Source organism: Sapajus apella, unplaced genomic scaffold (assembly GCF_009761245.1).
Source record: "Sapajus apella isolate SASKATOON/1434 unplaced genomic scaffold, GSC_monkey_1.0 scaffold12, whole genome shotgun sequence".
NCBI classification, from domain to species: Eukaryota; Metazoa; Chordata; class Mammalia; order Primates; family Cebidae; genus Sapajus; species Sapajus apella.
The window spans coordinates 27,839,693-27,863,729 of record NW_022436952.1 but is presented as its reverse complement, the minus strand read 5'-3'; the positions used below and the strand labels follow the sequence as shown (position 1 = coordinate 27,863,729).

At 44.6% G+C, this 24,037-nt stretch overlaps 1 protein-coding gene across 1 annotated transcript in view; it reads right to left on the bottom strand.

Annotated features, from left to right (window-relative positions):
• Positions 1-2,914: 2,914 nt before the first annotated feature.
• The window catches only part of YPEL2 (yippee like 2), a 65,562-nt gene continuing 44,439 nt past the window's right edge, over positions 2,915-24,037 (bottom strand). The window contains exons 3-5 of the mRNA XM_032280698.1: positions 13,558-13,601; positions 12,156-12,264; positions 2,915-7,671 (exon numbers count right to left, since the gene is read on the bottom strand). Of these exons, the coding sequence (XP_032136589.1) occupies positions 7,582-7,671; positions 12,156-12,264; positions 13,558-13,601 (243 nt within the window). The 3' untranslated portion in view covers positions 2,915-7,581. The remainder of the gene's footprint in view (positions 7,672-12,155; positions 12,265-13,557; positions 13,602-24,037) is intronic.

Sequence of the window (24,037 nt, the reverse complement as noted above, 5' to 3'; positions counted from 1 at the left end):
CAAAATAGACTTGTGCCATGTGTGATAACTATCATCTTTTTTTTTTTTTTTTTTTTTAGACAGAGTCTTGCTCTGTTGCCCAGGCTGGAGTGCAGTGGCACAATCTCAGCTCACTGCAACCTCTGCAACCTGGGTTCAAGAGATTCTCCTGACTCAGCCTCTCAAATAGCTGGGATTACAGGCACTCACATCACCACACCCAGCTAATTTTTTGTATTTTTAGTAGAGATGGGGTTTCACCATGTTGTCCAGGATGGTCTCCATCTCTTGACCTTGTGATCCGCCTGCCTTGGCCTGCCAAAGTGCTGGGATTACAGGCATGAGCCACCGCGCCCGGTCAACAATCATCTTCTTGACTCCTTACTTTGGGCTGAAGCTTTTCTACAGATCATCTGAGGGAAATCAGTATTTCAGCTCAGTTGCTCACAAGCCATTTATTGGCTTCAGATGAAAGGCTTTATGAGTAATTGCTTCAGCAGAAAGCAGGTGCCCGTGAGGATCCAGTGGTCCTGTGTGAGGGTCCTGGCTGATGTGGCTGGAGATTTGGCCCAAAGTGGGGAGGACTAATAACCCCTCACCCTCTCACACTGCAAAATTAGTACCACTGCTTTCCGCTCCCTTGGATTGGTTTCCCTCCTAGACTAGGCATATAATAGATGTCCAAAAAAATGCTTGTAGGATAAATAAATGCAAATAAACTGAACCGTTAACCTATGTAGGAAATATTTTATGCTTAATTCTCTATCTCCTCTTAATGACATGCTTCAACAGATTTTTTTTTTAAGTTGTTAATTCTCCACCATCATCCAATTCAAGGGCCATCAAGCATTTATTCAACATCTTTTTTTTTTTTTTTTTTGAGACAGAGGCTAGCTCTGTCGCCCAGTCGGCTCACTGCAACCTCTGCCTCCCAGGTTCAAGCAATTCTCCTGCCTCAGCCTCCCAAGTAGCTGGGATTATAGGTGCCTGCCACCATGCCCAGCTAATTTTTGATGGGTATTTCACTGTGTTGGCTAGGCTAGTCTCAAACTCCCGACCTCATGATCTGCCTGCCTCGGCCTTCCAGAGTGCTGGGATTACAAGAGTGAGCCACCACACCCAGCCTTCAGCACCTATTATTAATGTAGAGGGCTAAGGATTACATATGTAATCCATTAGAAAGTATTAAAAAACAACAAAGCCCAGCGTAAAAATATTCAGCTATGAAATGCATAATGCTTTCCAGGTAGCATTGACTTTTGCAGCTGTTCTGTTCATGTTAATTTTCTAATTTGCATTCCCTGAGCTCTTATTAAGCAGTCAAGGTGGGCAGACTGGGAAAGTGTCCTGTGAAGCAACATCAGAATTAACGTGGCAACATGCCAAAACCCCATTTCTACAAAAATTAGCTGAGTGTGGTGGTATACACCTGTGGTCCCAGCTACTTGGGAGGCTGAGGTGGGAAAATCACCTGAGCCTGGGAGGTTGAGGCTGCAGTGAGCAGAGATTGCACCACTGCACTCCACCCTGGGTGACAGAGCCGGACCCTGTCTTGAAGAAAAAAAAAGATTTAACAAGGCTAAAATTTGGAACATCGTTTAGTAATGAGACCTTGCAAAACCTCAATTTCATTATCTACAAAACGGAAATAGTGTCCTCTCCCCTCCCTTTCTCCCAGCAGAGAAATAAGAGCTTGAAAGAATGAGGACCCAAAGCTGGCTTGAGATTGGTTGTCTCATGCACATTCTTTTTGCTCTCTTCATTCTGTGCAAAAGGCAAACAAGAATGAAATGGTAACAGGCACATCCACCGAAGCAAAACAGGTCATAGGAAGATAATATATTGACTGAAGGACAAATAGAAGTCAGCTGTAGCTGGGCCCAGAATGGGTAGGTGAAAATATCTGGGAAGGAGAAAAGGTATGTCCTTTTTTATAGAACAGGCTTTTTTTTTTTTTCTTTTTTTAAAGACAGGGTCTCACTGTCACCCAGGCTGGAGTATGGTGACATGATCAAGACTCACTGCAGCCTCAGCTTGCTGGGCTCAAGTGATCTTCCCACCTCAGCCTCCCAAGTAGCTGGACTGCAGACGTGTGCCACCATGCCTGGCTGATCTTACTTTTTATACAGATGGGGTCTCACTCTGTTGCCCAGACTGGTCTTGAACTCCTGGACTCAAGCCATCGTTCTGCCTTGGCCTGCTAAAATGCTGGGATTATGAGCCACAGTGGCTGACCATTAAAAAAGTAAAGTAAAATAAAATGAAATAAAATGATAATGATGATGCTGAGACAAAATTGTTTAGCTTATGTTAAATGAAGGCACCAGCTCACAAAATTTACTTAAAATGACTGGATATACGAGACCATGTGTACATATGAATCACACTGGAGGAAGATTCATTTTGGCAAACAAAAGCAGCTTATTTATTAGGATGATAGAATTGCCTTGCCCAGTACCTGGAATCAAACACATGTTTAATAAATGTGTTGAAAAAAGTGAGAAAATTTGATATGCCATGTTATAACTTATGAATACTGGTCTCTGTTAGCCAATCATTCAGAGATGATACCATCCCTTTTTGACATAATTTTATTGTTTTACTTTTTTTCCCTTTACTTCATGCAATACTATTTCCAAAGAAATTGGTGTCATCAGAAAAGTTTGCAGAGTCCATGAACATGGGGCTTAGTACAGAGAACTGGATAAAGGTCACTCATGCATTTGATACGTAAAGCCAGGAGAAGCATTTGCAGATAAGCAGGAGACCTGCTGTTTATTCATTAGTTGGCTGACTGTCCTTGGGAAAAACCACCCTTTAGGGGTTAGTGAACAGATCTGTGACTGGGTTTAGATAGCTGCAGGCCTTTAAGTACTTTAAATGTGAAAGGTCAAGATCAAACACACTGGGTCAACGAAGACAGATGAGCTCTTCAAAGAGTTAATATTTGAAAACTTTTATTTTCTCAAATGAGCACCAACACAGATTGGAAATATGACGGAAACAATGCACTTTTCTCTAATACTGAATCACTATGTACAAACACAGGAAAAGGTGAAGACAAAGTATTTGAAAACAATTACCTTTGTTATAGAAGCAACGTGACCTGAAAAATGCCACCAAAGAAAATGAAAACCCAAACCCAATGAATACAGTTTGTAAACACAAGCATAGACAGACAGATTCTGTATTGAAAGATAGTCTCTGCAGGTTGGGAAAAGGGAACCAACTCCCACTTTCACCGAAATGTTATACGAAAACATATGGGCAGACAGAATTTGGTAACATGAGAATAGCTTTCATAGTTTCTTCTTGGCTTTACCTTTTACTGCCAGTAGATTTCATAACTATTTTAATTTAAAAAAATTAAATATCTCTTTCCTCTATCTAGACAACTAGCATGTTTTCTCATTTGAGGCAGATTCCTTTAAAATATTAAGTTGATTGTGTTCAAGATTTGATTTCTCAGCCTCTTACTGAACCTGAGGCAATTTGACCTTTAAAAAAAAAAAGGCTGTTTACCACTAAGATATGTGTATTGTTTTATTAATGTTCTTTTAACCCAAACCAGTTAATGTTTAACATGATGTGGCTTCTGTAAAAGCTGGAGCCCGGCGATATGTGATTAATATACTCTCGTCTCAGAAGCACAGATTTGACTCTGCTCCATCTTCACAAGCAACAGATTTCCTTTCCAGTCTGTAAAAGCTGAGCACACAAAGCAAGAAAAAGGAGCAAACCTGCAACAGCTCCATGCTCAGGAAAACGAAAAGTCCTTGTGGGTTCTGCTGTTGGTCCACTCGGAAACAGAAACAACCAGAGAGAAAGAGAAGAAAAACTTTATGCACCCGAAGTGTAAACTGTAGTTATAGTGTCCTCACTCAAGAAGAAAACAGGAGGCAAAAGATTTTCAATAAAAATCGAAAGTGCTTTTTATACACGCACGCGCGCACACACACGCACAATTAAAAACATGATTCCGATTTGTTGAAAAATTCTTCCAACAGGAAGAATCACTGTAAGTTGTTACGACTAAATTAACTTGGTTTCATTTATTTTCTTTTCTAGCCAATACTAGTGCAAGAAAATATTTCCATTTTCAACCTGGTTAATGTGCTGCAGAGTCTGTTCCACTGCGGAAAAAATGCAGAGGCATTGCTTTAAAGCCTTGATCCAGATGAAAGTGATAGAGACCTTAAAAAAAAAACCCCAAACGTGTATTGGTGATCACCGTTTCCCTTAAAATATACTTCAAGAAATGCAAAAGAAACCATAGAATTTAAAATGAAATAAAAAGTGCTCTCAGGGGATCTGAGAAAACAGCACCAAATATATTATTAAAAAAATTAAATATTATTTACAAAAGTATATTTTACAAGCAACTGTTTCTTTTATATATATCCATTTGAAAATCTCTTTATAAAGGGGTCACCTCTTCTGCACACACTGATCCACCAGTAAAAATGCACTCTAGCCTATCCTCATGAACTCAGGAAAAACTCAGTCAGGTCCAGCTGACAACTTCTGGGTATCAAGTTTGGCTGTATTTGATTAATGTCAAATCAACCCATCGGCAGCCTGAGACTAATGTCCCGGGTCCCAAGGGTCTGGGTCTACTCCAGGGTAGCCAAGGTCATATGACCTAGGGTGGCACAGGGGAGATGGAGCTAGTCTGCCAGCTGGACTTCAGTTCAAAACGAAGGCAGCTGCTGGCTGAGGTATAGAACTTCATGCCTTTTCCTTTCTCACATCTGCTTAGCCTGTCTCTACTCTCCACACCCCACACCCCACACCCAAGCTTTACCAACTCCAATTCCCCCAACCCACCTGGGGTGAATGAGTGAGGTCTTTGGTTATGCTCTAAGTCAATAATTTGGTGAGGAAATTAAAGAATGAACTGACCGAGGCCATGAGTTAATTTAGCATCTCCATAGCTCAGCTCTGGCCTCTCCAACGCTGCTAAATGTTAGATAGACAAGCCATGAACGGAGCTAATGTTGTAAGAAGCACTTTTGGTTTCATTGACACAAAGGGAAAGCCTAATGAGTTTTATTTTCCCCTGTAGTTATGGAAAAACCAACACTCAGATCTCTCACAGGAAGTATGGTGCCTTGCACCCACTGGAGGCTCAATGGATAGTCATTGAAAAAAAAAACAAAAACAAAAACAGAAAAAAACAGAACCAGGGTCTGACTGGAGCCTGCTCTGATCCATGCAACAGTCAAAGGCCTCATCCCCAAGGAAGAACAGTGGCACATTGGTCTTCTCTGCCCCTTGGAAATTCGAGGGCACCCTATGTCCAGTTTATGTCACCACATTCCATTTTTCGTTTGAAAGACAAAAACACCTACCCATGTTTAACCCCCATTTTCTTCTTATGGAAAGCACTATCAGGACAATCCCTGAGCAAAGGGTCTAATGAAACTCCACAAAGGAAGAAAGACCATTTCCTTGAGGAAGCGAAGGGAGAGAGGAGGGGAAATCCATGGCTTCTGTGCCAGGAAGCCAGCTTAGGAATGTGAAAGTTGAAAAATGATTTCATTGAGAACTTGGGCCTCTGAGCCAGAGAAACTGGTCTTCTGGGAACAGAAATTAAGTACTTCTTCTGAACCTCAGTCTACCTTGCAGTAAAGTGGGGAGAACAACTTGATCTCCCAGGCTACAAAAGTACTGGAAAGATCCGGAAAAGAGCCTTGGGGAGCAAAACTGGATTTCTAAGAATCCATTTGTCTTACAGGGGCTCTCCCGAGAATCCTGGCGCTATCCTGCTGTCAGTTCTGCCATCTGCCCCTGGCAGGGCAAGCCCACACCTATCTTGGGTCTCCCATTCCACCATCAGCGCATGGAGACACACAAAAAAGCATTTCCACCAAGGATGCACTCCGAATGGAAGCTAGTTCTGCTGCAGATGCGATTCTGAAAAGCTCCTGGGCTGTTGGCTGCTTTAACCTCAGTTCATCAACTTAAGATTCTCCCCATGAACTCATTCTTTTGTGAGACTTTCAGAGTGAATTTTCCGAGAGGGTCAGCCTACTTGGAGAAGGAGACGCTGAGAATTACCTAACATGCGCACGTATCTTAACAGTAATATTTTCGGTCTAAGAAATGAAATTCAGTTAAGTGAGTTTCAGTCATATACTGTGTACTGGCTGAACTGCTGCAGAACAGACTTCACAGTGTTGATTAAATGTAACAAACTCCTCTTTCTCTTATGGGCCTTACCGGGATGTGTTCTCTCCACTTCCCTAATGGAAGGATGTTTGGATGCGGGGAGCGGGTGCTATTAGAATTCAGAACTCCTCCCTGCTGCTGGACCACACTGACAGATTTCTCTCCATGCAAGACATTCTAGCCTAAGTAGGGCAATTAGGGGCATGAGGAATCTACCGGGCAGGTTATCACTAAGCTCACAGCCTTGGGCCCATGCTTCCTACAGTCTACAGTAACAGGACTGCAGAAAAACACCTGAAACTCTGTGAACAAGAAACTGGCGACCCCACGGAAGCCACTGTAAAGCCGAAAAGGAAAGATGCACAGAGCCTGAATTGGTTCGAACCTAAATCCCTCCTGGGATTACTCCTACCCAGTTCCCTCCCGCACGTACCACACTCCTCTTATGAGGGGTCAGAAGGAAAGGCAGTCAGAATTGCTAACTGATCCTAATTTTTATTTCTCTGGCCCAACACCTGAGCCATTTCTTCAGGCGCTCCCAAGCCGCAGCCCACTTTGTGCCCTGCTCTCCTCAATTACTCACTTTACTCAGTTGCTGGTCAAAGCCTTTGGGATATTTGGATGTTAAGCCCCTTGCAAATGGCAGTCCCCTCACACCTTACCTCTGGTGGCTAAAGTGACAAAGACAATGACCGCCCAGAGACTGAGTGAGGCATGAGAGTCGTCGCACCCACCTGGCCATTGCCCAAGTCACTCAATGCTGCCGGGACACACCCCCACTCAGCCCAGGGGAGCCAGGCCCTTGCCCCGCCAACTAGAATCAGGGCCACATCTTGTGCTCATTTCCTAGCCTGGCACATTTGGTGTCAGGAACAGAAGCTTCTGGTCAGAGAGAATGCAGTCATGAGGTATTTTTTTTTCCTCTTTGTCCTTTTAGACAAGTCAATTATTTCAAGCCTAAGTTATTAGGTCTCCAGGAGCAGCAGGATTTTGTTCCTACCTCCACCCTTCCACCCCTTCCCCACGCCAGGACCCTTAGAGTTTCCCCTTTCCCTCTTCCTCACGCCCCCGTGTCACTGCTCTCCTGACAAGAAGCCATCAGGCAGCTCTCGCATGGGCCCTGAGGCCCTCACCAAGGTGGGCTGCCGCCATGCGGTCAAGGATCTGTTCCTTTTGTTGTTTTGTTTTCAGCCAAAACTAGAACAGAGGGAGAAGCCAGGATCAACTCACAAACAGATACAAAGCAAAGAGACAGAGAGACAGCGATTTAGAGGCCGGTCACCAGAAAGATGGCGTCAGGGTGGGAGGATGCCCCGGATGGCAAGGCCCCTAAATGGATGGAACCAAGTGTCAGTCACTCTCTCACGCTTGGGAAGAAGGTTCGGTTGAATGGCGTTCACGTGGACACTGGGTTGGGTAGATGTTGTCCAATCAGTCCCAGCCATTGTCCTTGATCATGTGTGCTAGTTCAATGATGTATTTGCCTTCTTTATATTTCTGGCTGCTTTCAAAAGCATGTTCCTAGGAAATACAGAGGAAGAAAAGAGATGCTGAATGACTGAAGAAAATGACTTTTTTTTGAGACGGAGTCTCACCCTCTCACCCTGGCTGGAGTGCAATGATGCAATCTCAGCACACTGCAACCTCCACTTCCCAGGTTTGAGCATAGAGTCTCTTGCCTCAGCCTCGCAGTAGCTGGGATTACAGGTGCCTGCCACCATGCCTGGCTAATTTTTGTATTTTTAGTAGAGATGGGGTTTCACCACGTTGGCCAGGCTGGTCTCGAACTCCTGAGCTAAGGTGATCCACCCGCCTTGGCCTCCCAGCGTACTGGGATTACAGGTGTGAGCCACTATACTCGGTCAAGAAAATAACTTTTGTAGCAGAGCAGCAGGGGCAGATGATCAGGGTCACCACAGTCTGGTCCCAGCTTCACCCAGACTCTGTGAGATGATTCCTGCCCCTCAAGCGCTTCATGTCCCCCTTGCTTAGCTACAGAACTAAGGCAACACCAAGACTTTCTCAATATTACAACAGAATTTTCCAGGAGCTTCGCTTACTTAAGTCTTTGCAATGTCACCCTGTCTGTAAGGTCTTCCCCAACTACCCTACTTAAAATCCCAACTTCCATTCCAGCACTGCCGTTCGTTCTTCTGCCCTCACCCCTGCTTCAGTTTTCCCCACTGTACTTCTCACTTCTGAACATACATTATCAAGTGCATTTCTACTTTATGTATCCTCTGTCTCCCATGACTACAATATAAACTTCATGGAGCACAGAGACGTTCATGTTTAGTTCACTGCTGTAGCCTTAGAAGACTGCCTGGCACAAAACAGAATTTCAATATATCACTGCTGAATGAATTGGTACATTTACATATATAAATTTATATATATATAAATCTTAGCGGACCTTGGTTTCTGGTGCTAATGGAAGTTATGCCCTGTGAATAGATCCATAAAGTTTCTGTGTCATTCCTGCTAGTTTCTAAGAACACAGGAAAGCCTGGTTCTAATTTTAAATTGGACCTGTTAGACAGGGAGAGGAACAAAATACTGCGAGGCCAGACAGGTCTCCTTTTCAATCGGGCTTTCTTACTGTTTCTATGTCAGTTACGTGGAGACAGAGCCTGTGTGAATTCCAGGCTGGAGAAGCTGGCAGCTCCTAAGCCCCACCCGATTGCCAGGGCCGCAGAGGGAGAACTTCATACTAACCACCTGGCAGATTCCTTTTCTAAACCCACAGCCCTGTGGGCTTTTCCAGCTAATCAACCCCACCAAAAGAAGTCCTGCATAGGCAGAGGATAAAGGGCACTTTTGTTTGCAGAGACAGACATGTAAGCACTTCTTGGTGTATTCTCTGAAAAACACTGATCACCTGTGTCTCAGCTCCATATGCACAAGCAGTGGACATCAGCCTTTCCCTCAGAGCCCCCAGAATTAGTAAGGAACTGAGGCGTCCCCTTGGAGGGCTCTGGGTCACAGCTGTATCAACTGTGTCTTCTGTTCTAGAGCTCAGGGGCTTTGAGTTTCAGAACAAGAGCTCAGGACACCACAGCAGCAATTTCCCTGACACTTCATTATCCCCTGTCTTGGCACACACACATGCACACATGCGTATATCAACAGAGCAATGTGTTTTGGGAATAAGATCTGTTGTTCCATAGTAATAGTAACGTGTTTGGGGGGCGGGGAGGAAAAAGAAGAAAGCAAAACTAAGAAAATGAGTTTCCTATTATGAAAAAAAATTCGGCCGGGCGTGGTGGCTCACATCTGCAATCCTAACCCTTTGAAAGGCTGAGGCAGGAAGATTGTTTGAGGCCAGGAGTTCGAGACCAGCCTGGGCAACATGGCAAAACTTTGTCTCTACAAAAAAAAAAAAAAAAAAAAATTGCTGGGTGTGGTGGTGTGCACCTGGGGACCCCAGCTACTCATGAGGCTAAGGCAGGAGGATCATCTGGGCCCAGGAGGTTGAGGCCTCCGTGAGCCAGATTGTGCCACTGCACTCCAGCCTGGGTCCTGTCTCAAAAAATAAAAAATAAAATAAAGTTAAATAAAATAAATCAGCAGTTCTGAGATACACAAGGACTTGGAAAATGTCAGAACAGGATTCCAGTGGAAAGTGTACTAGACCTGGTGTCAACAGAACACCCGACTTATCCTGCCTCTACTGCTTCCCAGCACTGAAGCATCACTTACAGAACTGGGAAACTCACACCTGCTTCACAGAGGTAACGAGGGAATGAAAGGAAAGTGCCCTGGGCCGGCACATAGGAGACAATGGATCTGTATTTGGGTACCGGGTGCTTCCCCACTGTGCTGCGCACGTCACAGTACTTGTCAGGCTGTTTGATCTGTTTTCATGTTGGTTTTCCTCCTCAGCTGGCATCATGACTGTCAGTGCTTTGAGGGCAGGCACTGGATGTATTTAGTCAAAGGCTTTTGATAAACCTTTGTCGAAAGAATGAATCATTTCACCTGAACCTCAAGCACAGAGCAAAACCAACCAACTCAGGCTTGCCGTGTATCTACAATCCAACACATCTTCGGGGCACGTGTTGTAAGACAGCCAAGAGTCTGGGAAACAGGGGCAGGGGCAGAGCTTTTCTGTACTTGATCTTAGCCAAAATGCCGAGAAGTGATGGACATTTCTGGATAACCAAAATCAGAACTGTGTCCCCAACCCCAGATCACCCAGAGGGATCCTGTGACTATACAGAGGGAGCAGCATGGCCAAGTCCAGCTTCTCCCACAAGAACAACCAAGCCAACCACAGGAAGCCGTGGCTAACCCATCTTGGCACCATACAATACACTGTCTAGATTTTTTTTTTGAGACAGAATCTCACTCTGTGGCCCAGGCTGGAGTGCAATGGCTCGATCTCAGCTCATTGCAACCTCTGCCTCCCGGGTTCAAGCGATTCTCCTGCCTCAGTCTCCTGAGTAACTGGAATTACAGGCACCCACCACCTATCTGGCTAATTTTTGTATTTTTGGTAGAGAAGGGGTTTCACTATATGTTGGCCAGGCTGGTCTCAAACTCCTGACCTTAGGTGATCTGCCTGCCTTGGCCTCCCAAAGTGCTGGGGTTACAGGCCTGAGCTACTGTGCCTGGCCTCACTTTTGTCTGTAATCCTGAACATTTCCAGGAGGATGGGGAAAATGGAATCTAAAGGCAGTGTTGCTGGGCTCCACGGCCGACTCCACCTGGGGCAGGTTTTTTTTTTTTTTTTTTTTTTTTTTTTTTAAATCATTTGCACATTTCAGACTATTTAAATGGAATCATAATTCCATGTCTGGCATCTATTGCTTGCATTATTTTATATGTATATATTTTTTCCAAAAGATGTTATTTTTAGAGCAGCATTAGGGTCACAGCAAAACTGAGCAGAAAGTACAGAGATTCCCCACATACACACTACGTACCTGCAGATTCCCCCACTACCCAAATCCCACACCAGACTGGAACATTTGTTACAACGGATGAACCTACATTGACATATCATTATCACTCGGCGGCAATTATGACGACTCCTTCAGGCTCCTTCAGAAGCCAGAGGCAGGTTGTGAGCCGTATGACAGGATAGGGAATTTGAGACATTTTACATGGACTAAATTGCCTTCCCAAAGACAGGAAGACCAACTTTTCAATATCCTCACAATGATAGGGAGGGCAAGAATAGAAAGGATTGTGCAATGCCTGGATGTACACATACAGGCTGAAAAATATCTGCCAATAATAATAACAGTGATAATTGAAGTTAATTTGCACAGCACATATGCTATACGCACGGGGATGACCTAAGTGTTTTGCAGGCATTATCCTATTTAACACTCAGACCAACTCTGTGAGTATGAAGAAACTTAGCAGAGAAGCTAAGTAGCTCGTCCAAGACACACAGACAAGTCTGTCATGGAGCCCAAATTTGAACCTGCCTCTAGCCCTCTAGATGGTTCTTAACAATAGCTAGAAGGATTTAAGGGGCAGTGTCTGTGGTGACGTGGTGGCCCCAATGCATGTCAGAACTATCAGTCCCCAATGTTGAAGCAGCAGACTCCAGCCCTTCCTTCCTCTCAGTCTAGCAAAGGACTGCTCATTTTTCCTAGGCCCCAAAGGGACCTTTACATTTTTTGCTGAGTTAAACAGTGAAAGAATAATTGTCCATTTGGGAGAGGTCCAGCCATGACTCCATCTGACAGTGGATGTTAATTAAGGCAGTTTTTGATAATGCCTTGCTCAGGGTCTGGGACCTGGGTGTCCGGGGGATATTTATTATTATTTATTAAATCTAAAGGGGTGTGTGTCTCAGGGGTAGGTGTGAAGGAATGAATAGGAGGAGGGAAATATATCAACAAAAAGGGAAGAGTGAGTGTGGTGGTGACTATCCCGGTCTAAGACAATTCTACAAGGCCATGGGAAGCAAGTAGAATAAAGCGTTCTTCTAGCATAAGGCTCTTGGCGAGTCCCTCCCCAGCCCTCTACCAACCTGTCTCCTTTATACTTACATATTTCCAGCCCAGAGTGGTTTTGCAGTTTTCACAGTAAATGTCTGCGACTGCATGCAGTCCTGTTAGCAACACTCGCTCTTCTGCAGGCCCACAGCCCACATTAACGCTATGACAAGGTACAAAAAGAGAGAGTGGGTAGTTAGTGACATGCACATCAGTCATTCAAGCTGAGCTTCCAGCAAAAATTAACTGGGCAAGGCTGCCCCAACGGGAGCCCACCCTGAGCTGAGCAGATCTAAACTAACCCCCAAAAGGTGGCCATGGTGGGGAAATATCTCAGCTGGAAGGAAATTCAGAACTGCAAGTTCCAGCGGAGCAGGGATACTAAAATGATCTTTATGGTTGAGAGTTTGCTTAACATCTTAATTTTTCTTTTTTTTTTTTGAGACGGAGTTTCACTCTTGTTACCCAGGCTGGAGTGCAATGGCGCGATCTCGGCTCACCGCAACCTCCGCCTCCTGGGTTCAGGTAATTCTCCTGCCTCAGCCTCCTGAGTAGCTGGGATTACAGGCACGCACCACCAGGCCCAGCTGATTTTTTGTATTTTTACTAGAGACGGGGTTTCACCATGTTGACCAGGATGGTCTCGATCTCTTAACTTCGTGATCCACCCGCCTCGGCCTCCCAAAGTGCTGGGATTACAGGCGTGAGCCACCGCGCCCGGCACATCTTAATTTTTCTAACAAATACTTTAAATCTGTGACTTAAGGGGACAAGCCAACAGCCATACGGTGAAGTCCACAGCCATGAGCACTGGTCCTCACAGCTTACTGAGGACAGAATGAAGCTGGAGAGGCCAAACATGACAGCACAGTCTGGTCCCGATACAGGAAGGAGTGACCCCGGGGTGCTGAATAGGCTCGGCTCCTTCACAGGCGCCCAGCTCAAGCCACATGCACCAGATTTCCATTTTTACATTTATTAGGCTTATGTGGTCTTCACCTTCCTTTCCCAGGGAACAGGTGGTAAACCTGGTGCCTCGGGGTGACTGGGGGCCCTGTAAACCGTGCACCTGCACTGAGTGCGCCTTCCTTCCTCTTCAGATCCCACAGCAGATTCTGGTGTCTTGTTCACCCCTATTCTCCCTAGTCACACATCTCAGATCTCACTGGAGCCCATGCTGAGGCTCTCGAAATCTCCTCAGCTTCTTCCCTCTGGGACTGTAGTCCTCTGATGAGCCCTTTGAGGGGAATGTGGTGAGTATATTATTTTTAGCCAGAGTTGCTGCCAAAAAATGTTCCCCAAAGGTAACTGACTACCAAGTATGGAGAGTCATGCTCCACAGAGTTTTACTGTGGCAGAGAGGGCAGGGTCCATTGTTTAATTATCATCAAGGATTGCTTTTTCCCATCCCTCAAACCTGCACCCTACAAGGAATGTACCATTCAGAGACACTCACACTGAGTTAAAGAGGTATGCTCGTCCTTGACTTCCTTGGAACGACTGAAATGCAAGAAAACAGATCGATAGTTAGACAAGCATTTCACCCACCTGTCTGGGAAACCAACCCCAGTCACAGCAAGCATGACCTTCCAGGACTGACACAGCAAAAGGGTGCTGAGCCAGTCAGTGGTCCCGCTGGCAGATGGCGTGGGGGTGGAGAAGATGGCAGAATAAACAGCCACAAAGCTCGATACAGCCCACATTGGACTGCTTTCACTAGCCCAGGTGACAAAATGAAAACAAAAACCCAAACCCACTATGTCATTAAAAATGTCTTCCCTCCTGACATCGCCTGATATAATTAATCCACCTGAGATCATTAATCCACATTGGCCTTTCCTGGTCCCACTTTGATTTCAGGCATCTGTGCTGGCCACAGCTTTCCCAGGCTGCCCCAGGCATGGAAACCACCACAAGCACTTTTTGGTCTCTCGGTCCAGCCCTACCCACAGCACCATACTTACCGCTTGTCATGCCTTCTAGAAGATCCTAAGTGCCATGACAATTTACAATCCTCCTAAATGGGAGCATAGGAGCTCTCCTTTTGAGGTGTAAGAAACTTGCTTTCTACATCACAGAAATGCTGGTGAAGCAGCAATCCTACTTTAACCTCTAGCTTACACACGAGCTTCTTTCTTCTGGCTGGAGGGCGGCAGGAAACAGGATAAACAGGAGCCAGAGCCTGCCATGCAGTCTGATGTCTGCTTCCACTAACACCAGCCCTGTCCATGTTTCCCTTCTCTGGTTACACTGAGAAGTCTGCCTGACATGAGCCAGCCATGTTCTGCACTGCTGCCTGAATTTTTAATGTGGTCTAACAATGGTATCCTGAATTTAACATCTTAGTTTGCTCTGAAAACCACTCTAAAAACAAACAAACAAAGGAGGTGAGTGGCTAACAGATGGCCTGAGGATATACAGATCAGCACGCGAAACAATCATTTTTGTCAGATGCACAGGAGATCAGGGACCAGTGCTGCCAGCCAGGGTGAAAGACAAAATTCTTTTTTTTTTTTGAGATGGAGTCACCCAGGTCAGAGGGCAATGGTACAATCTTAGCTCAATGCACTTCCGTCTCCCGAGTTCAAGCAATTCTTCTGTCTCCACCTCCTGAGTAGCTGGGATTACAGGCGTGCGCCACAACACCTGGCTAATTATTGTATTTTTTTAGTAGAGACGGGGTTTCTCTATGTTGGTCAGGCAGGTCTCGAACTCCTGACCTAGTGATCCGCCCACCTCAGCCTCCCAAAGAAAGTGCTGGGATGACAGGCGTAAGCCACCACGTCCGGCCTCCTTTTAGGAGTCTTGAAACATCCCTGGGGACTATAGCAGCTTCCAGGCTACAAGTGAGCAGCTGTAAGTGTCAAAGCCTCAAAACCTGGCCCCTGGAAGTCCATGCTGAGCGTCTGGATAAGACAATGTCCCAGTGACACAGGTCTAGAACTGGCCCCATTGTTTGTTCAATCTTGGAGCACAAACATCCCTCCCGGGCCCTGCCTCTCCAGCCTCTTCTCTCGCTACTTCCCTATTATGTCCTTCACTCTCGTCAGGCCAAACCACACACAATTCTTGGAAGTTGCATTACACTGACTTTGCCCATGAAGTTCCCTCTGATGGGGAGACTCTTCACCTGACTCAACAAGCCTCAGTTCAGCTCCCCTCTTTCATTAAGCTTTCCCTAACCTCCCTAGAAAAAAGCACCCAATAACACCCATGTTCTGGACTCTTCATATTCCCCACATTTCCTTTTTCTTTCTTTCCTTTTTTTCTCCCCTTGACCCTCCCCCACCAAGGGATAGAGACTCGCTCTGTCACCCAGGCTGGAGTACAGTAGTGTGATCATGACTCACTAAAGCCTCCACCTTCTGGGCTCAAGTGATCCTCCTTCCTGAGCCTCCCAAGTAACTGGGATCCCAGTTACTAGGACTGACTAACTGGGACCACAGGTGCATACCACCATAAATAGCCATTTAAAAAAAAATTGTTGAGACAGTGTCTTGCCATGTTGCCCAGGCTGGTCTTGAAATTCTGGGTTCAAGCAATCCGCCTACCTCAGCTTTCCAAAGTGCTGGGATTACAGGCGTGAGCCACCGCACCCAGCCTGTTTTCCTCTGTCTTAGCACTAGCATCCTGGATTGAAATCATCTGTTTATTTATCTCACTCCCTTAGCAGACTGTGAGCTCCCTGAAGGCATGGGCCATGTCTTCAGTCTCTCTCTAGTCACATCAGAGGACTACAGTCCCACAGGGAAGAAGCTGAGGTTATTCCCCAACACATAAGCATGTGCATCTGGCACACAGTAGCCATTTATTAAATATTCTGAATAAACTGTCTCTAGTTTCTTTTGTTTTCTATAAACAACTTTACTGAACTTTAAGTGACAGAATAAACAGTATTATATTTGAAGTGTGCTATTGGATGAATTTTGGTATCTGTATATACCCGTGAAACCATCACCACAATCAAGATTAAACTACCCATCACACCTAAACATCCCCTCATATCCTTCTGAATCCTCCCCTCCTCATCCCCTTCCCACTTAATAGATTCATGGGTAATTACAGCATTCTGTCACTATAATTTGTATTTTCTGGAATTTTTTTGAGACAAGGTCTTGCTCTGTTACCTAGGCTGGAGTACAGAGGCACAATCAGGCTCACTACAGCCTTGATCTCCTGAGCTCAAGTGATCCTTCTGCCTCAACCTCGTGAGTAGCTAGGACTACAAGTGCGCACCTCCATGCCTGGCTAATTTTGGATCTTTTGTAGAGACGGGATCTTGCCATGTTGCCCAGGCTGGTCTCGAACTCCTGAGTTCAAGCGATCCACCCAATCTGCCTGCCTCAGCCTCCCCAAAGTGCTGGGATTGCAGATGTGAGTCACTGCGTCCAGTCTAGAATCTTTTAAATAAATGAAATGTATTTTCACTTACAGTGTATATGTGTTTGTCCAACTTTTTTCACTCAGCACAATTCTTTTAGGATTCATTCATGTTGAACATATCAACAGTGTATTCCCTTTTTGTTGCTGAATAGTAAGTATTCCATTTGAAGGATATTACAGTTCATTTATTTTTGGTTTGATCTTAAGAGATTTGGACTAGCTGACCAAGTTCCCTTCTAGCTTCAAAATTATGTTCTTTTATGATTCCATTGTCCTAAGTTACAGGTTTTGCAGTGTCATCCTCTGAGAAACATTTGCTAAGACCTTCAAGTTCAGAGCTTAGAAGAAGGTGGCTACTAGGAAACAAATCCCAGAAGAAAGTGTTCACTTATTTCTCACTCCTAGGGAGACAGGCATCCCTGTGAGACTTACCAGGGCAGCGGCATCCCAACAAGGTATGCAAGACAATCCCCTAGACAACCCTTTTCCCCAGGGCTGGGAGAAAAACACTAGCTCATTTTATATATTTTATCCTTAAAAATAAGTAAATAAATTATGGATTGCCACTAGGACCTTCCCTGGGCTAGTATGTGTCCTGTATGTATAGGTTTCTGGAGGGAAGGGAGGGGACAAAGGGGTTCTTCTTCTGCCTTTGCTTTCAGCATATTTTGAATGCTGCTGTTTCTGTGAATATGGCTAATCTTATTTAAAACAAACAAACAAACAAGATATTTAAATAGCAGGATCATTGCAATTTTTTGCATATGAGATGGAGTACTTCAAAGGGGTTCACTTACAGTAAAGTACCTGAAACGTGCGCTATAGCGAGAACTGGCTTTTGTCACTGTTTTCACCTTATATTATTTTTGTGGCTAAAAAATGATATGCTTGTACAAAAATTAATTTGAAGCAGAAGACATTTAGAAGAAAATCTTTGTGACCTTGTGTTAGAAGGGAGTTCTTAGATACACCAGAAACACAAACTAAAAAAGAGAAAAAAACTGACACACTGAACTTCATGAGAATCAGTATACATTAGAATGGTTAAATTTGTTTCTTTGACTGACAAAACCAAGTGATGGCATGAATGTGTAGCAGCTGGAACTCGCATACGTTGCAAAATGGTAGAGCAACTTTGGAAACGAGTCTGGCGATTTCATTTACCCAAGTGAAATGAAAGCCTATGTTCACACAAAAACCTGTATGAGAGTGTTTTTAACCACTTAATTCATAATCGCCCCATACTGGAAACAACCTACATGTCTCAGTTGGTAAGTGGATAAATAGTCTGGTATATCCATATACGACTACTCTGTAATAAAGAGGAACAAACCATTGATATACAGAACAACATGGATGAAAGTGAAGCACATTATGCTAACAAGATCAGTGGCTGCCAGAGGTTAAGAATGTTTAACTATAAGAGTTAATAAGAGATGAAATTGTTCTGTTATCTTGGTAACAGAAGAACAGTACTCTTAGGCCACATAACAAGAGTCTTATAATCACTATCAGGCTATATATTTGTAAAACTGTAAGTCTAAGTAGACTATAAGACTCCAAGGTTCTGAGACTATCTATGTTAAAACTCATCACTATTCACCAAAGAGTAAATTTCACTGCATGTAAATTTAAAAATAAAATGTTTAAAGTTCAATAAATTTGTAAAATAATAAGCTACCTCTAAAACCTATGCCTGCATACTCTATTCCTATATCTGTACACTTAGGAATTATAAGCAATTCCCTAATCTATTTAAAACTATTCCAAAGAGTTTCAGAGGGGTTTAAACCCTTGTTCATTTTCATATTTTTTAATTATGTTTTAAATTATATTTGTGGCCGGGCACAGAGGCTCATGCCTGTAATCCCAGCACTTTGGGAAGCTGAGGTGGGGCGGATCACATGGTCAGGAGTTTGAGACAAGCCCGACCAACATGGTGAAACCTCGTCTCTACTAAAAATACAAAAATTAGCCGGGCGTGGTGGTGCATGCCTGTAATCCCAGCTACTCAGGAGACTGAGGCAGGAGAATCGCTAGAATCTAGGAGGCAGAGGTTGTGGTGAGCTGAGATCATGCCACTGCACTCAGCCTGGGCAACAGTGTGAGACTCTGTCTCAAAATAAAATAAAATAAAATAAAATAAAATAAAATAAAATAAAATAAAATTCTATTTGTGAAGGATATTTCTGAAATATCATGAAAACACTTTTTAGTGCTAGGTGATGGCACATGCCTATAATCCCAGCACTTTGGGAGGCCGAGGCAGGAGGACCACTTGAGGTCAGCAGTTTGAGACCAGTCTGGTCAACACACAGTGAGACTTCATCTCTACAGAAAAAACCCAAACCAAACCCCAAAACCTCACTTAATAGTTTTCAAGACCAACCTTCTCATTAGAATACATCTTTTGAATTACCGCATCAGAAAGTGATAAACCAATAATTTTTTTAAAGGAGTATATCCAATCACATATACCTTCAATAAAATTTAAAACAATTTTATAATTATTTTCTTTCATCCATTTAAATTTATAAATGTCCATTAAAAATTGTATGCTTACAAGGTACGTATTACATGGCAGCACACATATGTAATTTATCAATAAGTATATACATATTAGGAGTTTATGCTCAAACATTTTACCAATATGGGTATATCATTTTAAAAGTGTGGCAGCCAGCATTCTGGGGGTTCCTGTGTGCTTCCAGGCTGGGCCTAAGAGTCACTTTCTCTGGCCTCACACAGATTAGAATTCCTAGAAAGAGTCGGGGTGGGGGAGGGCATGTACCAGAGCAGAGAAATGCCAGCCAGGCCCCAAGGCACCTCCAAGGGCCAATGGCTTCCTCCAAGCCTGTTCTGAGAGAGTCTGCTGGCAGAGGCCCACATGTACAAAGGGTGCTGAACCCCATTGGGGCTGTCCTGGTGGTCATACCCACTCAGGTTCCCTTGAGGAGCAGTATCTATGAACCTCTGTTTCCTCGGCCTGGCACTTGGGACCAGCTGTGTTTTTTGAGGCAGAACTCTGGAAGCTTTTTCCATCATGGGTCCCATTCTGGGGCCCCTGCCAAGTCAACGTTTATGATGAGAAAAACAGCCATGGAGAACAACAGGCATCTTGCAGATAGACACAGACAAGAATAGCCCCAGCTGGATGGCTGGATCCTGTGGGGCCCAGCCCAGCCTGGCACAACCTGGCACGGCCTGGCACTCCCTGGAGTGAGGGTGGTACCGAAGGTGGGGAGACTGAAAGGAAGTTAAGGAAGCAATTAGAATAAAGCAAACAGAATTTCAGACCAGGAGATGCCAAACAGACTGTCAGACACATTTGTTTGCTGTCATTACTGCCAGGCAACAAGGCAGCTCTTTTCCATGTTGTGTATCAACCAAGGCTGGTGTGCAGGCCTCCAGGAAAGGGTTTTTGTTTTGTTTTTTTAAGCCACATACAACTTTTCTTCTGTCTTTAAGTAAAGTAATAGTTCCAGGCCCAGCCCTTCCAGCCAGCTCAAAGGAACGGAAAGGGCTTTGAGTTTCCTGTTTAGTAGCCAAAACCACGGACTTTTGGCCCCTTTGAAAGTCTGGAAGGCAGAAACTCCTTTTAAAAGTAGGAGAACCACTGAAAAATGAATGTTCTGGATTGAGGGAGGAAGCAGCAACAGATCAAATGTGTGGGTTTCTTCCCCCTGGTGACAGATACAGGTTCTCACCTTGGAGTCCTATTGACTTGAACAGACTTCTCCCCGCATGAAGGGTCCAGCAGAGGAGCAGGGCCTCTCAAAGTCCAGCCCCATTCTCTCTCTAGGAAGATCAAGCATTAGCCACCGAGCATGTGCCTCAGGAGGTGCACAGTGAGATGCGGAAAGCAGAAGCCCACCTGCCTCACCAGCTAACATCCAGGAACTAGATGATCTCTTGCATATCTGCACAGGGTAAGAGGATTTAGTCTTGGCATCAGAAGATCCAGGTTCAAGTCCTGGTTTTACAACTTCAACTTATGAGCTACTTGGCCTTGAAAGACTTAGTTAACCTCTTTTTCACACAGCTTTTTCATCTCTAACTAGAAACCATTCCCGTTTCCTAGGGTTGCTGAGAACCATAAGTGGGGTAAATGAAGCGCAGAATAAAAAGTCCCTACCTTTCTTTCCTCTTTGGCCTTTTCAGGAGCCTGGAGGAGAGAGATGAAAAGGTTGACTCCAACCTACTTGGTTCTTCAAACCTCTTTCCTTGGCGACTTTGGCCTCCCTCTTTCTCTATTATGCCAAAAGGCAAGGCTTCCCCAATTTGCAATTCCATGTCTCCATCAAAATGGAAGGATGGGATTGAAGTTCCCCATGACACTTTCCAGTTACAATTTTCTGTGAATCTACCTCTCTTAAAGCGCCTGGGACTTGCTTCCTCAATTTACCACTCATATACAGTGTTAACTGCACGAGCTTCAAAAAGTCATACTGCCAGGATACAAGCCCTGGTTTTGCCATATACTAGCTATGTTACTACCTTGAACAAGCTGATTAACCTCTCTTTTCTAGTCTGTAAAACAGGCACAATAAAATAGCACTCACTCGCACCAGATTTGTATAAGTGGTAAGTAAGGGCTGGCCACGGTGGCTCACGCTTGTAATCCTAGCACTTGTGGGAGGCTGAGAGGACAGATCACTTGAGGTCAGAAGTTCCAGACAAGCCTAGCTAACATGGTGAAACCTCGTCTCTACTAAAAATACAAAACCTAGCTGGGCACGGTGACGCATGCCTGTAATCCCAGCTACTTGGGAGGATGAGGCAGGAGAATTGCTTGAACCCAGGAGGCAAAGATTGTAGTGAGTTGAGATCCTGCCACTGTACTCCAGCCTAGGCAAGCAAGGCTTCATCTCAAAATGAAAAAAAAAAAGTTACATACTGTGTATCAAGTGTGTCATAAACTTCAAGGCTCTATGTACTTTGTTACTGTTAGAATGTTTCTATCATACAGCTTTTAAAAAAACTCATTAGGCTGGGTGTGGTGGCTGAAGCCTGTAATCCTAGCACTTTCGGGGGGGTTGAGGCAGGTGGATCACTTGAGGTCAGGAGTTTGAGACCAGCCTGGCCAACATGGCAAAACCCTGTCTCCACCAAAAATACAAAAATTAGCCAGGCATGGTGGCACATGCCTGCAATCCCAGCTACTTGGGAGGCTGAGGCAGGAAAATCACTTGAACCCAGAAGGTGGAGGTTGCAGTAAGCCGAGGTCACAACACTGTACTCCAGACTGGGTGACCCTGTCAAAAAAAAAACAGCCAAAACTTATTGATGTGCCACGAGTTCACTCAGAAAACAAACAAACAAAAAACATAAAATTGGTAGAAACATAAACTTGAGTTTTTAAAAATTGAGATATAATTCATATTACCATCACTCTTTTAAAGTTGACAATTCAGTGGTTCTTACATTCACAAGGTCACACAACCATCACCACTATCTATTTCCAGAACATTTTCACACTCCAAAATGAAATCACACACCATTAGCAGTCATCAGCGTCCATCTCCCTTGCCCCCAGCCTCCTGGCAACCATAAATCTACTGCCTGTCTCTATGGATTTCCCCAGTACATTTTAAGCCACTGTACATTTTAACTCCTTTAAAGTACTTTTAGGTGTCTCAGTGAGAAGGCATCAGAAGTGTTTAGGCAGAGATACAAAGGAGGATTAGTAAAACCTTTGCCCTTGGAGTGTTGGCTAAACCCCTTCAACTCAACAGATCTCCCATTCTGCAGGGAAGTGTCAGATCAGTCCTTTTTCTGTTCTTTTCTCCAACCATGGTTAGGCCTGGCGAGGATTCCTATATTGGGTCAAAGTAAGCCATAGGCTCCATTCCAAAGAGTTGGAACCCAAGCAAAATAGCCCCAGATCCTGTCTGAATTTCAGCCTTGAGGACGCATATGGAGAAGGCAAGAGGGATGATGATAAAGAACAAAATTTGAAACTTCCAGAATTAGAACCCGAGTGCAACTTAAAGAAGCTGTGAGCATTTAGCTAGGAGGATAGACTGAAGGGGATTTCTTCCATCTTCTCTGCAATAAGAACAAGAGGAAATAGATGGAAATGAGAGAGGCTTGGGTTAATTATAAAGAAATAACTTCCTGACTATTTGTCTTCCACATGGGGACATAGGTCGCCAGCAAAGACTAGGGAACAAAACCATTTGTATATGCCTATGATTTCACATTCTTGCTCTGCAGGAGAATAAAGAAAAATGAATAAAAAATAAAGACTGTCACATACCTGTGTAGGAAGCTTTGAGATGGGGGTAAAAAGCCGAGGGGCAGAAGAATGACTTTCTTAAGACCCCTCCCTCCCATGATTTTGAACTATGGTAGTCTCCTTTGGTAGACTTACATATTCCCTCAACAGATGGAGGGAGGGGCAGGGAAACGACTGGCTCTGAAGGAGGAAATATCTGCTGTGTGGAGTCATAAAATTCCAAGGGCATGGGAACATTCATGATGCCTGAGCCGTAAAAATAAAAGGTGGTGGGGGGCCCTGGTGCTGGGGTTTTATTGATGAAAGGGGGAGATTCAGCCAGGCGTGGTGGCTCACACCTGTCATCCCAGCACTGTGGGAGGCTGAGGTGGGTGGGTCACCTGAAGGTCAGGAGCTCAAGACCAGCCTGGCCAACATGGTGAAACTATGTCTCTACCAAAAAATACAAAAAAACCAGCTGGGCGCAGTGATGTGTGCCTGTAATCCCAGCTACTTGAGAGGCTGAGGCATGAGAATCATTTGAATGTGGGAGGTGGAGGTTGCAGTGAGCTGAGATTGCGCCATTGTACTCCAGCCTGGGTGGCAGAGTGAGACCTCATCTTTAAAAAAAAAAAAAAAAAGGAAGGAAGAAAGGGAGAAAGGGAGGGAGGGAGGGAGGGAGGGATTCTTGGGTTTAAGTCATTTAATGATCAGACTTTTCAAATTCACCTTCCTGTTGACCTACATGAATTGGGCCCTTTTAGAGTCCTTTAAGGTGTCTCAGCGACAAGTTATTCGAAGTGTTTAGGGGAACTAAGCCACTTTCAGGGATGGGCTAGGGAATGGGATAGAGAGAGATCCTATCAGACCTGTTCCCTCATGGTATGATGTTGCCTGAGGTTGAGGGGGGAAAGGATGCTAGCTTTGGAGCCTGGGGGGCCCTGGACTCACTAGCTGTGTAACCTTGGGCCAGTCACTTCATCCTTCCGAGCCTCTGGGTTCTCTACAGAAGGAAGAAACGTATTGCCAATTCGATACCGCCCTATTCCAGAGGGACATGGTGAAGATTAAATGATTGTGTGTATGGTAAGTACAGAATGTGGCTCATAAAAAGCACTTAATAAATGTATTTCCCTTCACACCAGCACAGGCTTTCAGGATTTAAAATGGGAGCTGCGTAACTAGTCTAGAGGGGCCAGGCTGTTTAGCCAGAGCTCCCCAGACTCTTCCAAACCCCCCTACAGCTTAGACCCCATAAGCTCTTCTCCCATACCTCTTCCAACTGTCCTAAGGGCTTCAAATGAGGCTTGGACAGTGTGGCTGTTCTCTGCTGAAC